The following is a 16,065-nucleotide window of genomic DNA, read 5'->3' as shown; positions in this document are numbered from 1 at the left end:
CACTAGTTATCATATATACTTCACTGAGGCTTTGGAATGTAGAGGAAGACAAATCATTCAGTTATATAACTCTAGTGAAAATTCAGTTTTTATGAATATACTTCTTTCCTGTTTTTTTTTACCTATTATTTAAACTATCATGTATAGTCTGATTTGCATCCTATTTCTTTTTGTTTTTTTTTTAATTTTATGAATGACTTAATACTGATTTACAAAACTATGTGGTAAGAGGTTGAGTACCACCCCATTCCCACCACCAGAGTTCTGTGTCCCATTTCCTCCACTGGAAATATCACACGCTGGGATCAGTCAGTGCCTATAAGACCTTCAATTGAGAGACTTGCATATGACAGGCACTTCCTAGAGATGGTTTCTGTCTTTAATCACAATCTTGCTATGTATTATTGATGAGAGCATTCTTCTTTAGTAATTTAGAAATGTATAAGCATTTATAACACTATTTACACTTCTAACATGATAAAAACATATCCAGAGTGAAATTTTTGAAGATTTTTTCAATTTTATTTTTATTATCTTGATTTATTTATTGGTTAGAGACAACCAGAAATCAAGAGAGAAGGGGGTGATAGAGAGGAAGAGAGACAGAGAGACACCTGCAACACTGCTTCACCACTTGAAAAACTTTCAAGTGGGGAGGGGAAAAAAATAAATAAACTTGCCCCCTACAGGTGTGGACCAGGGGCTCACACTCAGGTTCTTGAGCATTGTGACTTGTACACTCAAACACAGCTCCTCCTGAGTGGAATTCTGTGTGAGCTTCTGAGCAAAGCTACGTAATCGGAAATAGAGTGGAGGGCTGTTGCTTTTTGCTGAGGCATGCTCAAAGTCCACCCCAGAAGCCAAGAAAACATTATCAGTCCACATGGACCCACCAGGAAGCCACAGAAGCAGGAAGTGGGATTACTCAGATCCTAACTTTGAAACTAAGAATTTTTTTTTTCACTCAAGTGTAGCTAATCATTGTCCAAAATATGTAAGGCAAGAGAAAGAAGTCATAGGTCACATTAGACCAATGGAACACATGTGAAATCAGAGGAAATGATTTTCAGTGGTATTGTTCAAACGATGAAAAGGACAAGAATACAGAAATAATTTAGAAGTCTGTCCCTTTGGAAAAATCAGAGCAACCAGACTTAGAAATTACAGGTCTTCTGAAAATGATCAGACTATACACATGTTGATTCAAAATCAGATTAATTGTTCCAGTGCAGTAAATATTCTTTCATCATTACGTTGACTAAGAGACAGGGATAGTTTCAAAACCTGTCTAGGAACTTTTTCTATCCCTTTCCCAGGACCTAGGTGGGTCTCTGTGATTGATGAAATGAATAGATGCAGCTACATTTTTTCTGAGTCTAGGTGAGAAAACATCCTGGAGTTTCCACGTGTTTGGATGCTCCAGTCGCCCTGCAAGGAGTCAATCTAACCAGAAGGAAGCAGAAAAGACCACTAGCTGGTCCCACAGGAAGAGAGAAAGAAAGACACCACACCACTGAAACTTTTTATCAGCATGGTCGGGGCTGGGCTCAGTTCTGCATTGTGTGTATGGGAAATGGGGTGAGTTATCTTGAAAATCAGCGGTTGTTATTTCAAGACATTAAGCAGGCAAGATAGTTCATTAGGGAGCATGACAGCTTTGTTCTCACATGTCAGCTAGTTCTAGGCTTTAACCATTTCAAAAGTAGGTGAGACAGAAAGAGAGAGAGAGGGATATGGAGAGAAAAAGAGAGAGGGAGAGAAAGAGAGAGAAAGATTAATTGGATGGCCTTTTGAGGGCTAGATTTAAGAATATTGTAACTCACACTTATTTTTCAAAAGATAAACATTGTAACATTATAGCATACGCACTAGGGGGAGGGGGTAGATAGCATAATGTTTATGCAAAGAGACTCTCATGCCTGAGGCTCCAAAGCCCCAGGTCAGTCCCTGAAACCACCATAAGCCAGGGATAATCAGTGCTCTGGTTGAAAAAAAAAAACCACATAAAGTATACAGCTGATGAGTATAAAGAGAATTAAAATAAATATAAAGCACCACAGTACATCTATCAAACTATAAAGTTATATTAAAGTAAAATTAAAATCTAATGTTAGTAAAATGGGTAAGTGTACACATTGCAGATAACCACATTGCACAATATAAAATAAAAGCTAAAAAGTACATATAACCTTTGACCCAGCAATGTCCCTTCTGGAAACAGTCCAAAGGGGAGAAGAAAAAGGTAAGTGTCTTTTACAATGATATTTATAACCACAGTATTTACAGGAGGAAGGCAAACCCACAGGAAGCAACCTAACTATCCAACAATGGGACAGTAATTAGCTGTGGCATGGCAGGATGCTTGATGTAAAGTTAGAAATGCATTTATACAGAAGATAGCAAGGGGAAAAGTAGACTGCTCATTTTCAAACAAATGGTGAGAGCTATTACATCAAAAGAGGGAAATATTTTTCTGTGGACTAGGCTACGTGAGTGTTATTTTTCTGTAAGGACATCTAAACCTTCTGTGGTATAAATACAAACTTCTAGGACAGGTGAATTAACTCATGTGGATAGTGTCTTGCACTGGCATGAGCATGATCTGGGTTCAAGTCTGGATCCTGCCATGCTGAAGGAAGCTTTGGTGCTGTAGGCCCTTTCATTTGCTCTCTGCAGCTCCAGCTTTTCATGTGGAGAGAGAGAAAGAGAGAGAGAGAGAGAGAGAGAGAGAGAGAAGGAGGAGGAGAGAGAGAGATTAAGAGTATCAGTAGGTAGAGCATGAGAATCTTAATCTCAGGGTCGTGGGTTTGTGCCCCACATTGGGCACCATTTGTTGTAAATTAACTTAAAAAGAGGTATGGGGGTTGGGGCTGCTTGCGGCGCATAGAAGGATTCACTGCAGGAGCTGGGAACTGGTTTAATCAATACAGGGTTTATTAGGGTGAAACAGGTAAAAGGCAAAATAAGCACTTATCATCAAGGGTTAAGCATACGCTAGGTCTATAAAGTCTGAATATGGTTATCAAAGTTTAGTCCCATAAGATAAACAATTATCAGCTTTGGTAAAGGTTGCTCATGGCTGTAGAGGGGTCTAAAAGTTAACCAGCTAGCAGAGTCACACGTGTTCAGTTCCCAAGAGAAGTAGACATGGCAGATGGATGCCTGGAGTACCTCCGCCGAAAGGCATCTGACCAGGAGAAGCCGCAGCCAAAAGCCCCAGAGTTCTGGCTGCTGTCCTTTTAAGTCTATTCAGCCTACCCACAATGCTTTGCACACCAGCAAAGACTGGATTCACCTGCAGTCCACCATGCACCTGCGCAGATCACTGCACTCTGTCAGCCTTCTGTCACCAAAGCTGATGTCACCACTGTGTCAGGGCATAGAGCGTCACCACACAAACACACTCTGTCAGCGTTTTTTTTGGTTTTGTTTTTTGTTTTTTGCTTTAAGTTGAGGAGCCAGGTGGTGGTGCACCTGGTAGATTACATGTTACCAGGCTAAAGAACCTGCTTCAATCTTCCAGTCCCCACCTCCAGGGGAAAGTTTCACAAGGGGTGAAGAAAGGCTTTGGGGGTTTCTGTCTTTAAGTCTCCCTCCCTCTCTGCCTTCAGCCACCCTCCTCAATTTCTCTCTATCAAAGAAAAGAAGGGAAGGGGAGAGAATTGAAAGGGAGTGGAGACGAAGGGAGGAGAATGGAAGTGAGGGGAGGAGAATGGAGGGGAGAGGAAGAGGAAGGAGGGGAGGGGAGAGGCAGAAATGGCCACTGGAAGCAGTGGATTCATCTTGCAGGTAATAAGCCCCAGCAGCAACCGTGGTGGCAATAAATATCATTTTTATCTACTAAAGGACTATTTTTACAAATTCAGAAAAGCCTTCAAACAGAAGAATGCTGTGTGTACAGATTAGAAAGAATAGAGAGTTTCCAGCTTGGCATTAATTCAGAAAGTGTATTTAAACTGAGTCACAGAAGTTGTCATGCATGTCGACATTCCCTGCTCATGGGCCTTCGTTGTTGAGTCCACAAATTCATCTTAGCACAAATGAAGATTACTTGGGCTCTGTCTGTTCAGCATTGACAGCCTGTCAGAGTTATAGCCTAGTAAAGAGATTATCAAAATAGATTATGTCTGCTGCTGGGAGTGGCTTCATTGGAGCAGAAAACTGAACTGGATTAGGGAGGTGAACGGACCTCCAGGGTGCAGGAGCCTCACGGACACCTAGGCTTAAGTGGCGTACAGAACAGGAACTGGAGGCCAGACAGTATTTCAGAAAGAGAATACCACGGGACTATTATATATTTTTTAATTTTTTTTAACTAAATATCTATTTTATGCAGTAAGATTCAGAATGTGGCTTAGAAAATGTGGTAGAAATCCAGATAGTTCAGTGTCTACATTCTAACAAATGTTCAAAAAGTTACTTGGTTAGAGACTGAAGGTAAACTACCTGGCAAGCTATTTGGAATGGAGTTATCTGAGTGAACTGACTAGATGCCAACTTGTATTCTGCCTGCATGTCTAATGGTATCCATGGAGATGGAATCAGGCCTGCACGCAGACAAAGGCCACCTCCAAATGAATCCAGAAGAATGGTAACTGCCAATGTCCAAGACATCCATGGGGACACAGCTTAGCTCATGCTTTTCACAAGACAATGGGATAATCTCTCACACAGACAATACAGTGTCCATAGGGCTCTTATTCTGCTGCCCTCTTTACACACTAGCTTGACTTTTATGCAGATAATTTTTAGTGCTCAAGAGTATCTGTGGCTTATGAAGTAAAAACTGTGTCAGTCACTTGAAACTAATCAAAGAATTTCAGTTACCTTTTAAGGACCCAGAGTCATAATGTAGACATTTTCACTGACAAAAAAACTATATAGTTTCTCTGAACTGCTTAGAGACCAGAAGATAAAACTGTTTCAAAGGGAGAAATACACTTGAAAAGGATCCACAGTCCTAATAACATATGAACTTGGAAATATTATCAAAATATGCTCTCTGGATTTATATTAATTAATAAATGTAATTGGGGATGTAAGAATCAGCACACATAGATTGGAAAGAACACTTGAATATAAACACTTTAACTATTTATAACTACCAAAATTAAGAATGAGTACTCATTTCTTCTACTTTATATGATTAAAGAAATAGTTGTTAATATTATTGTTTTATTTTTACAAGAGCACTGCTCAGCTCTGGCTTATAGTGGTGCAGGGAATTGAACCTTCCACTTCAGAGCCTCAGGCATGAGAGTTTCTTTGCATAACCATTATGCTATCCACCCCCACCCAAGAAAAATGCTTAAAGAAGCTTTGAAACCTCTATAGTTTTCCCAAAATGAAAGGTTTTAATATTTTGTTTGACCACAGTCAATGATGTCAGAGAAACTTGTTATATCTCTGTCATAACAGATGACAGCAATATAAAAATGCAACTTATGTTTTATCATATACGAGGAGATCTGGGGGTGGGTGGTGGCACGTACCCTGTTAAACACACATATTACCAAACATGAGGAACCCGGGTTTGAGTCCCAACCCCCACTCCCCACCTGTAGGAAGTCCGCTTCACGAGCAGTGAGGCAGGTCTGCAGATTTCTATCTTGCCTTCTCTATCTCCCAATCAATCCTCTATCAATTTCTCTAGTAAAAATGAGCGGGGAGGAGGCTACCAGGAGCAAAGCAATGAGCCCCAGCCCCTGGTAGCAATAAAAAATAAAAAGAGGGAGTCTGGCGGTAGCCCAGTGGGTTAAGCACACGTGGTGCAAAGCGCAAGGACCAGAGTAAGAATCCCAGTTTGAGCCCCTGGCTCCACACCTGCAGTGGAGTCGCTTCACAGGCCGTGAAGCAGATCTGCAGGTGTCTGTCTTTCTCTCCCCTTCTCTGTCTTCCCTTCCTCTCTCCATTTCTCTCTGTTCTATCCAACAACGAGGATATCAAGAATAATAACTACAACAATAAAACAAGGGCAACAAAAGGGAATAAATAAAAATAAATATAAAAAATAAAAAGAAATTTAATAAAGAAATAAATAAAAAGAAAGAAAGGAAGGAAGGAAGGAAGAAGGAAAGAAAAGTCTGGGACTCCAAAATGTATGCCGACTGCATTTCTCTATTATTTGCCGCCAGTCATCACTGGGACTTGGTGTTTGCACAACGATGACACCACCACTCCGGCAGCAGCTGGTTTTTGTTTGTTTGTTTTTGTTTTTAATTATCATCATGACTATTTTAATTAAAGGGAAAGAGAAAGTCCTCTACTGCTCTTGAAGCTTCTCCCTTGTAGGTGGGGACCAGGAATTTGAACCTCATGCAGGGCAATGTGTGTGTGCTCTACCAGCCTCCAGCCCCTGACTCTAAATTTCAATAATTCAGAAACTCAGAGGTCCAGAAGTCTTCTTTTCATCTTTCCCCTAGGCCATGCCCATGAAACACGGGTCCTATTCAGTTCCCTTGTGGAAAGGAGGATGGCAAAAATGGAAATTGCTTCAGCATCCTCTAGAGACTGAGCGAATGGCCTTCCCCTTTGGACCTGTTTTCAAATTGGCAGTGATCTCTGAGAACCATTTGTTTCACAGATTTTTCATATGCATCTGTGCTCTTTGGGTTCCTCTGGCTGCACACTGGGTTTAGCTGGCTGCCACTAATCAGGTACTTGATGAAGATAACACCAAATACCCATTTTCTGGCCAGATAATCAAAGCATGACAGACTTTTTTTTTTTTTCCTCCAGGGGTTATTGCTGGGGCTGGGTGCCTGCACTACAAATCCACTGCTTCTGGAGGCTTTTTTCCCCATTTTGTTGCCCTATGGTTGTCATTATTACTGCCATTGCTGCTGTTGGATAGGACAGAGAGAAATGGAGAGAGCAGGGGAAGACAGAGGAGGAGAGAAAGACAGACACCTGCACCTGCTTCACTGCTTGTGAAGTGACTCTCCTGCAGGTGGGGAGTCGGGGTTCGAACCGGGATCCTTATGCTGATCCTCACGCTTTGCATGTGTTTAACCCACTGCACTACTGCCCGACTCCCTAGAGAGTCATTCTTTTGTGTATTCTTCCCAGTAAATAATCAGTCAGCATAATCACATTAACAAAACCCCTCCACATATTTGACCTGCTGGTAGGAGTGAGAACAATCCATGGTTCCTTATCTTTTATGCTCTGTTGAACATTTCAGGAACATCCCAAGCTAAACAGTGCTAATGGCTTGTGACTTTGGTGATAACATTTATGTATCATTAGGATGACACCAATACTCCCAAATATTCCTCCCACCACCTATCTGAAATTCTTTCTTTATGGCATGCTAACGGACTCTTTCTTATTGTGCTGAATATCTCAATTCTATCATCAGACACTCATTTCTTTTTTTTTTTTTTTGCTTCTTTTTTTATTTTTAATTTATTTCTTTATTGGGGAATTAATGTTTTACATTCAACAGTAAATACAATAGTTTGTACATGCATAACATTCCCCAGATTCCCATTTAACAATACAACCCCCACTATGTCATTCATCATCCTTCATGGACCTGTATTCTCCCCAACTCATTTCTTTACATTAGCCGGCTTCTCTCTTTTAGATGCCCAGGGCTGTCAGCACATTCAGCAGGCAACAACAGTCATCATGCACTTGAAAGGGAATTCATCCAGACTGACATCTCTGTGTGGAGATCTGCCTGTCTGTCTCATGGCCATCTCACAACAAGGCAGCACAGGCAACACTGCAATTTTAATTTGTCAGAAAAGATGAGGTGCAGTCCTACTATTTAACTAATCATGTCCCAAGCCTGGCTAAATATCAAAAAATTATCACTGTATTTTTATTTACTTATTATTGGATAGACACAGAGAGAAATTAAGAAGGGACAGGGAGATAGCTAGGGAGACAGAGAGAGAAACACCCACAGCCCTGCTTCATCACTTGTGAAACTTTCCTCCTGCAAGTAGGGACGAGGGGCTTAAACCTGGGTCCTTGTGCACTGCAATGTCTGCACTTAACCAGATGCACCACGGCCTGGCTCCTTGAGTAATTGTTTTTAAATAATGGATCTTGAGCCACAATGCCCTACATTTAAATCAAACAGTAGCTGGTAGATCAGTACTTAAGAGAACAAAGCCTAGTTGTGGTTTTTCAGGCCTAGTTATAAAGCCACAGAGAGAGTGTCTAAGCAGTCGAGGGACTAAGAATGAAAGATCAGAGACACTTCAGGTTGGGTCCCAGAAATAAGGCATCACCTCAAGCTTTCCTTTTTGTGATAAGAGTGAAAAGTCCTTTGCATAGCTTGTCTCTTCTAACATTGTACAATGAATGGTTAACTGTAAAGGAACGAGGGAAAGAACATCAAGGTAGTAAAAGCAAAGGGGGTAGTTTGTGAAGTACTCTAACAACACATGGCAACGTTCAGTGTATTCAGGACACAGGGTACACCGACGGATCGTACACATACCCATAAAACATATGTGTAATAGGATCAGTGTCTGCATGCACTTGTAGTGTGTTTGCTTGTATGTGAGTGCGCTAGGAGTGGACATGATAGAGAAAAGACTGGACAAGCAGTTAAGGCCAGGTAGCCCAGGGCTTTTTTTTTTACAAACAGATAAGAAATTTGGACTTACCCTAAGACAGCAGGAACCTCACATCTTCACTATAGAGCCCCTACTTCCCCCAGTCCTGGAACCCTTGGATAGGGCCCACTTTCCCGTATGCATCTCCCAATCCAAACCAAATAATATTGCATCCGCCGATCACAACCTAACCAACGCAACGATTGCCACCTCAACATGCTTCACCTCAGACTGTATCCAGTGACTTCACGTGTGGAATGACAACCCTTCAGCTTCATTACTCGGGTGAGACCTTTCCTTTAATAGTACACTCTAATTTCATCTCAGGTAGTTCACTTTCTAACAAAGTCCCATAACCTAGATATACACCAGTTTCTGTGAGAGAGAGCTTATGTGCACACGTATCCATAAACTACTGCAAAATATATACCTGAAAGCAGGATTACACTAGAGTTTGCAGTAAGTACCTCCCTAACACTTCCTCTCCACTATTCCAAGCTTGGGATCCATGATTGCTCAACAAATTGTTTGGCTTCATATGTTAACTCTCTTTTCAATCACCAGGTTCCAGATGTCATCAGGATGCTGGCCAGGCTTCCCTGGATTGAAGACCCCACCAATATGTCCTGGAGCTCAGCTTCCCCAGAGACACACCCTACTAGGGAAAGAGAGAGGCAGACTGGGAGTATGGACCCACCAGTCAACGCCCATGTTCAGCGGGGAAGCAATTACAGAAGCCAGACCTTCTACCTTCTGCAACCCTCAATGACCCTGGGTCCATGCTCCCAGAGGGATAGAGAATGGGAAAGCTACCATGGGAGGGGGTGGGTTATGGGGATTGGGTGGTGGGAATTGTGTGGAGTTATACCCCTCCTACCTTATGCTTTTGTTCACTAATCCTTTCTTAAATAAAAAAATTAAAATAATAAATAAATAAATAAATAAAAAAGAAAAAAAAAAGAAATTTGGACTTCGCTCTGCATGAGACAGAGAACCATCCACTGTTTAAAATAAGAGAATGATCGGAAGCGTATGCATAATTAGAAAGATAACCTTGGTGACAGTGAATAGAATGGACTGGAAGAGTAAGACAGAAACAGGAAAGCCAGTTTTAAAAAGATAGCAGCACTCATAAAAAGAAGCGAGGGCCTGAAGTAGATGGGTTAGTACAAGTTGGGGAGGAGAAAAGAAAGAAAGAAAGAAAGAAAGAAAGAAAGAAAGAAAGAAAGAAAGAAAGAAAGAAAGAAAGAAGAGCTTGGAGACTGAAAGCAAGGCAAACAGTTCCTGGTTTTAGTGTCCACAAAAAATAGCTGACACCAGAGGGGAAAGCTTTGGAAGGCAGGTGTTGACTGTAGCTGAGAACATGTCAAGCTTAACGTTCATGATCCAGGTGGGTCCATTTGGTAGCAGATGGAAATACTGATCAGGGATTTGACTGAAGAGATGGAGTGGCGAAAATGGCCCAAAGAGAAATGGTAGAATAAAGGGAAAGGCATACCATGGAACTCTTTAAATACGAGTGAAGACTGGGCCAAGCAAAGGAACCTGGAAAGAGACTAAGAAAGAACAGCCAGGAAAGTAGGAAAAAACAGGTTGAAGGCAGCCATGGAGGGTGTTTCAGGAGGAAAGTACCTCCAAATCAAATATTAACATGTTGCTATGAAATAAATTCAAATATGTCTAGTCTATAAACAGGGTTCAGGGAGAGGATATTTATTCAAGATCAAACTCTGGGCTAAGGTACTGGATAGTGAGAGAAGATGAAGTCTTGAAGTCAGGAAGTAGCATTACTCCGTGCAAGGTCACACACTAGAGAATGCAGACTGGGGCCCAAGGAGTGGCGCACCTGGGTAAGCGCGCACAGTTACAGTGCACTAGGACCCAGGTTCAAGCCCCCTGCCCCCACCTGCAGGCGGAAAGCATAACAAGTTGGTCTGCAGTTGTCTCTCTGTCTTGTCCCCTCTCTATTTATTTCCCTCTCCCCTTTCAATTTCTCTCTGTGCTATTGAATAAAATGGAAATGAGGAAAATATGGCCTCCAGGAGTGGTGGATTCCTATTGCTGGAACCGAGCCCCAGGGATAACCCTGGAGGCAAAAAAAATAGAAAAATAAAATCTTGATTGCCACTAATCTAGAGATTTCTACCTGTGCATGCTAGTCTTAAATATCCATGATGTCAAAAATTATGCTGCTACCCTAAGTTTAATATTACAAATGATAAAATTTTAGTCTGTCATCTTGAGTTAAGAGAAGTCCTTTAACTTGAGGATGTAAGTCATTAAGAAGAAAAAAAGAACAGGGAGTTGGACGTAGCTCAGCGGATTAAGCACAGGTGGTGCAAAGCACAAAGATGGCATAAGGATCCCGGTTCGAGCCCCCGGCTCCCCACCTGCAGGGGAGTCGCTTCACAGGCGGTGAAGCAGGTCTGCAGGTGTCTATCTTTCTCTCCCCTCTCTGTCTTCCCCTCCTCTCTCCATTTCTCTCTGTCCTATCCAACAACAATGACAGCAATAACAACAACAACGATAAACAACAAGGGCAACAAAAGGGAAAATAAATAAATAAATAAATAAATGTAAAAAAAAGAGAGAGAAAAGAACAAATCTTCAAAGTATTTGTACAAGTGTCATTAAAAATCATCTCTGAGGGCGCGGCAGTGGTGCACCAGGTTAAGCAAGGACCAAGCGCAACGACCAGGGCAACAATCTGGGTTTGAGCCCCAGCTCCCTACCTGCAGTGGGGTCGCTACACAAGCGGTGAAGCAGGTCTGCAGGTGTCTATTTTTCTCTCTCCGTCTTCCCCTCCTCTCTCCAATTTCTCTCTGTCCTATCCAACAACAATAACAACAACAACAAAATGGGGAAAAGTGGCCGCCAGGAGCAGTGGATTCATAGTGCAGGCACCGAGCCCCTGAGATAACCCTGGAGGTAAAAAAAAAAAAAAAAAAAAAAAAAAATTATATATGTTTGCCTGCACATGAGTTGACCTCATTAACTCCATGTTGAACTATCTCATGACTGATTTCCAGCCTTAACTCAACCCATTCTGCTAAAAAGATTGTCAATGTTCTTTAAAAAACAAGCCTCAACATTTCAAAGATAAGAAAATGATGTTATGTTTCCACAGTTCCTGTTAAGAATGGGTAATTAAGAAAGATGAAAAACTTGGACCTAAATGTGTGGCAACTCCTCACAAGTTTGTGGTGTTCCAGGGGAACTCAATTTTATCTAAATGGCCTACCTAGACACTGGTTGCTATCTCTCCCCCACCACCACCCACCAAGTAGAAAGACTATCTGTGAAGGACCAGACACAAAAAGACATAAAGTCTAATGATAACCATTTCCTGCTGGTGGGTGGGAACGGCAGAACGATTTCTTTCTCTGCTCCTTTTGAACTGGATAAAATGCTACAGGATCATTCTAGACCAGGCTTCTTCCATTATAAAGAACAGCAACTGCCTGAACCCTGGCACAAACAAAAGTCAAGACAACCTTGACTCTTTCAACCTGCCCACCCCCAATACACTACATTTAAATGGAAGCACACTCTAGGCTCTGGGTGAGGTCTGAACAGATGATACAGTGACTCTGCTTCCCGGGGGTCTGCTCTCCTCCACCCCCCACTCCCTCCCCCACCCCCACCGCCACCCTCACCCCTACTCCTACCACTTAGAGAACTTAAGTGAGCCTGTGGGCAGGCCCAGTTCTCACTACCTTGCAGGTGCAACTCGCTCCCCTGTTGCAGAAGCAGAGATTAAGAAGGTGGAAAGCCCTCTTCCTGGCCTGGGTTTACACTCGCCGCTGCTGTACAGAGGACTGGACAACAATGAGAGGAAGGCAGAAGGAAGGGGAGTTTTCCCATCTGCCAAGAATTTAAGAGGCCCTGAGTTTTTCTATGTCCGCTATAGCAAGAAATATCAGTGCAGCGTCCCTAAGTAACAGGGGCATAATTCATAACCTGGGGTTGGAAACTAAGCGTGTTTGTACCACCACCACCACCACCACCGCCGCCACCGCCACCTCCAGGCTCCTTTATTCTCACCCGCAACACGCAAAGAGGGCTTGCTGTCTAGAACCCGCACCCATCGAAGTCGCTGATCTGGGTCCAGAGTGGTACCTGCGACTCAGTCAGTCCGACTCTGCGGACACACGGCTCTCTCTTCCTCTAAGGGTGTGTGAGCCTGCAAGCCTGCCCCCAAGCCCAGCGCGCCCTGGGCTCCCTGTGAAGGGTGCTCAGGAATCAGCCTGAGAAGCTGCGCCAGGAGACAGCTGAGCAGGGGACAGTCTCCCCCCAACAGGCTGCCAACTGCTGGCAGCCTGGCAGCCTGGCAGCCTGGCCGGGGGACTCGCCCTGCCTGCAGCCCCCGGGAGCCCAGCACGTCGTGCACAGCCGGCTCGCTTACCTGGGCCGAGCAGCAGGAGCCCCCGCAGCAGCGCGCCCCCAGCCGCCCCCAGCCACATCCTGAACCCGCCCCGGAGACTGGGCTGGCTCCGCCGTCCCGTGGCTTCTCTCCCCGGCCAGGGTGAGTGAGAGTGAGAGTGAGAGCAGGAAAAGTTACCGGGCAGCTCCTGGGACCGAGGAGGGGCCGAGACCCGCCCCGGCCGGGCCTGCCCCTCCCGCTAAAACAAACCGGGGATCGGCCCCGCCCCGCCCCGCCTGGCCCGGCCCGGCCCAGCCCCGATCCTGCAGCCCAAGGCTACACCTTCGCGCCTCAGAAGCCTCACCCTAACTGCTGACATGCCCCGGCCCCTACGGGGATCCGGGAAAGCCTGGGGACTTTTCCTGCCTCGGAGCGAACTGGTGTCACCACCCACCACCCCGGCGCTTGTCCGCACAAGACTTCAGGCTCCTCGCCCCACCTGCAACACCTCACCGGTGGCTCAGGGCTCCTTGCAGGGGGGAGAGGGCCTGGGGAGAGAGGAGAGAGGGGAGAGGAGAGAGGGGAGAGGGGAGGGGAGAGAGGGGAAAGGGGAGAGAGGAGAGAGAGAGAGGAAAGAGAGAGGAGAGGAGAGGGAGGGGAGAGGAGAGAGGGGAGAGGGGAGAGGGGAGAGAGAGGAAAGAGAGAGGAGAGGAGAGGGAGGGGAGAGGAGAGAGAGAGAGGAGAGAGAGAGAGGAGAGGGAGGGGAGAGAGAGGAGAGGGAGGAGAGAGGGAAGAGGAGAGAGAGAGAAGAGAGGAGAGGGAGGGGAGAGGGAAGAGGAGAGAGAGAGAAGAGAGGAGAGGGAGGGGAGAGAGGAGAGGGAGGAGAGAGAGGAGAGGGAGGAGAGGGGAGAGAGGGAGAGGAGAGGGAGGGGAGAGAGAGAGGAGAGGAGAGGGAGGGGAGAGAGAGAGGAGGGAGGGGAGAGAGGAGAGGAGGGGGAGGGGGAGGGGAGAGGGGAGAGAGAGAGAGAGAAAAGTCTGAATTCCCAGATCGCAAGAGCTGCAAAGGCAGTGCCTTCTCAGTCTTTCCCCAGGGGCGGAGAAGCAGACCAAAATAAGCACAGAATGACCAGTTAGAAACTAACACAAACAACAGGAAAGAAGACGTGTTCAAAAGTTATCATTATCCAGGTGATATTTAAGTAAACCCTGCAGCAAGAGTTGTGTGTGTGTGTGTGTGTGTGTGTGTGTGTTAGAACTTTTCACTCCCTTTCTTAAAAGATAACAAGATGATTTAATTCTTGAACCTAAATGACTTACTTCAAAACAGGGAAGAATGAGAGCCCATACATAAACTCGGTGATACTTCCTTTTTTTCTTTTTCTTTTTCTTTTTTTTTTTAAAACTACCTTAAGTCGGGACCATTTTCTTCCATTACTTTGATTTTAGATTTAGGAAGAAATTCTCTACCTCACCCCCATTGCTGAGATTTGAATTTAGAAAACCCAAGAAAGAGCGTGTTCGCATTTCTGTAAATGAGGCTTTCCCTCAAAAGTTATCTTGTAAGTTTTACCACATGTGGTCAAACTAAAATTCTTCGCCTGGACTACTTCTGTAAAGGAATTATGCGTCTTAATACATTAAACCTAAGGAGTTGTTAGTCTAATCACTATTACTGTCACTAGTCCATATCTTTATAGAGCAGGTTCTGTGAGTAGACTGGGATGCTGGGATACTAAGTACTAGTACTAGTAAGTACTAAGGAACAAGGTCATTCCAGGTTGGAAATTCTTGGCTGGTAGAAATCTAATGTACTTTTAACCCTAGTTGAGGCTGGAATCTCAGTTTTTGTTGTTGGTTTGGTTTGGTTTGATTTTGCCTCCAGGATTATCACTGGGGCTCAGCACCTGCACTATGAATCCACTGCTCCTGGCAGCCTTTTTTTTTTTTTTTTTCCATTTATTGGATGGGACAGAGAGAAATTGAGAGAGGTGGGGAGATAGAAAAAGAGGGAGAAGTAGTCCGGAAGGTGGCACAGTGGATAACGCATTGGACTCTCAAGCATGAGGTCCTGAGTACAATCCCCGGCAGCACATGTACCAGGGTGATCCCTGGTTCTTTCTCTCTCCTCCTATGTTTCTCATTAATAAATAAATAAAATCTTAAAAAAAAAAAAAAAAAGAAAGAAAGAAAGAAAAAGAGAGAGAAATAGACACCTGCAGACCTGCTTTGCTACTTGTAAAGCTTCCCCCTTGCAGGTGGGAATGAGGGGGGCCTGGAACTCAGATCCTTATACTTTGCACTTATCCGAGTGTGTCACTGCCCAACCTCTCAGTTTTTTTTTTTCAGCATTATATTGGCTTTCATCAGCTACTACTGCTTGCAACCATGAGTATAGATATACTCAACAGCTTTATACCCAAAACTATAGCCCCCACGTATTTCCTGTGTCTTATCTGTGGTTTACAAACCATGATTACTCATCCTGATGAACACTTGGGGCCATTTGTTTTTTCCTGACCTACCTGTGGTGCTCACCTCTTACTAAGACTCCAGCTATCACCAGAGAACTCTTAGGTGGCCGCTCACTCACCCAGACACTCAACCTTGACTTTCCTCACAGACTTTTTTATTTGGAGGAAGTCAGCCAGGTTTCATAGAGATGAATATCTGTCTGTTTCCTTCTGACTCACTGAGAAGTGAGTAAGTGTTTGGAACAGAGACTTGTTTGGAAGGCCGGAGATCTCTTCTGAGAGAGGGATCTGTGCTTTGTCTTTAGGTATTGGAGGGAGAAATGCAGCTTTGTCTGCTGTTGTGGCTAAGACTTGGATAAACTAGTGTTATTCATTTGGTAGCTGCATTCTCTAAAGCAGGCAAACATTTCAAGAAACAAGGAGTCAGAGCCTGTCCTATGATACTTTTTTTTTTTAGTTTTTTTCCTTTGACAATTTTTAAAAATATGAAGGGGGGAGGTTGGGCAATAGCTCACCTGGTTAAGCACACTTAGTACAAAGCACAAGCATCTAGGTTCCAGCCCCCAGCTCCCCACCTCCCCACCTGTGTGTGTGTGGGGGGGGAGGTTAATTCACAAGCTGTGAAGCAGTCTGCAGGTGTCTCTCTGTCTCATTCCCT

General features: G+C 44.1%; 1 protein-coding gene across 2 annotated transcripts in view; it reads right to left on the bottom strand.

Annotated features, from left to right (window-relative positions):
* Positions 1-13,145, bottom strand: part of ITGA2 (integrin subunit alpha 2) — a 119,836-nt gene extending 106,691 nt beyond the window's left edge. For both annotated transcript variants that reach the window (XM_060191024.1, XM_060191025.1), the window contains exon 1: positions 12,979-13,145. In XM_060191024.1, the coding sequence (XP_060047007.1) occupies positions 12,979-13,036 (58 nt within the window). In that variant the 5' untranslated portion in view covers positions 13,037-13,145. The remainder of the gene's footprint in view (positions 1-12,978) is intronic.
* Positions 13,146-16,065: the final 2,920 nt, after the last annotated feature.

Source organism: Erinaceus europaeus, chromosome 5 (genome assembly GCF_950295315.1).
Source record: "Erinaceus europaeus chromosome 5, mEriEur2.1, whole genome shotgun sequence".
NCBI classification, from domain to species: domain Eukaryota; kingdom Metazoa; phylum Chordata; class Mammalia; order Eulipotyphla; family Erinaceidae; genus Erinaceus; species Erinaceus europaeus.
Note: the sequence above shows the minus strand (reverse complement) of the source record. Positions and strands in the feature narration are given on the sequence as shown.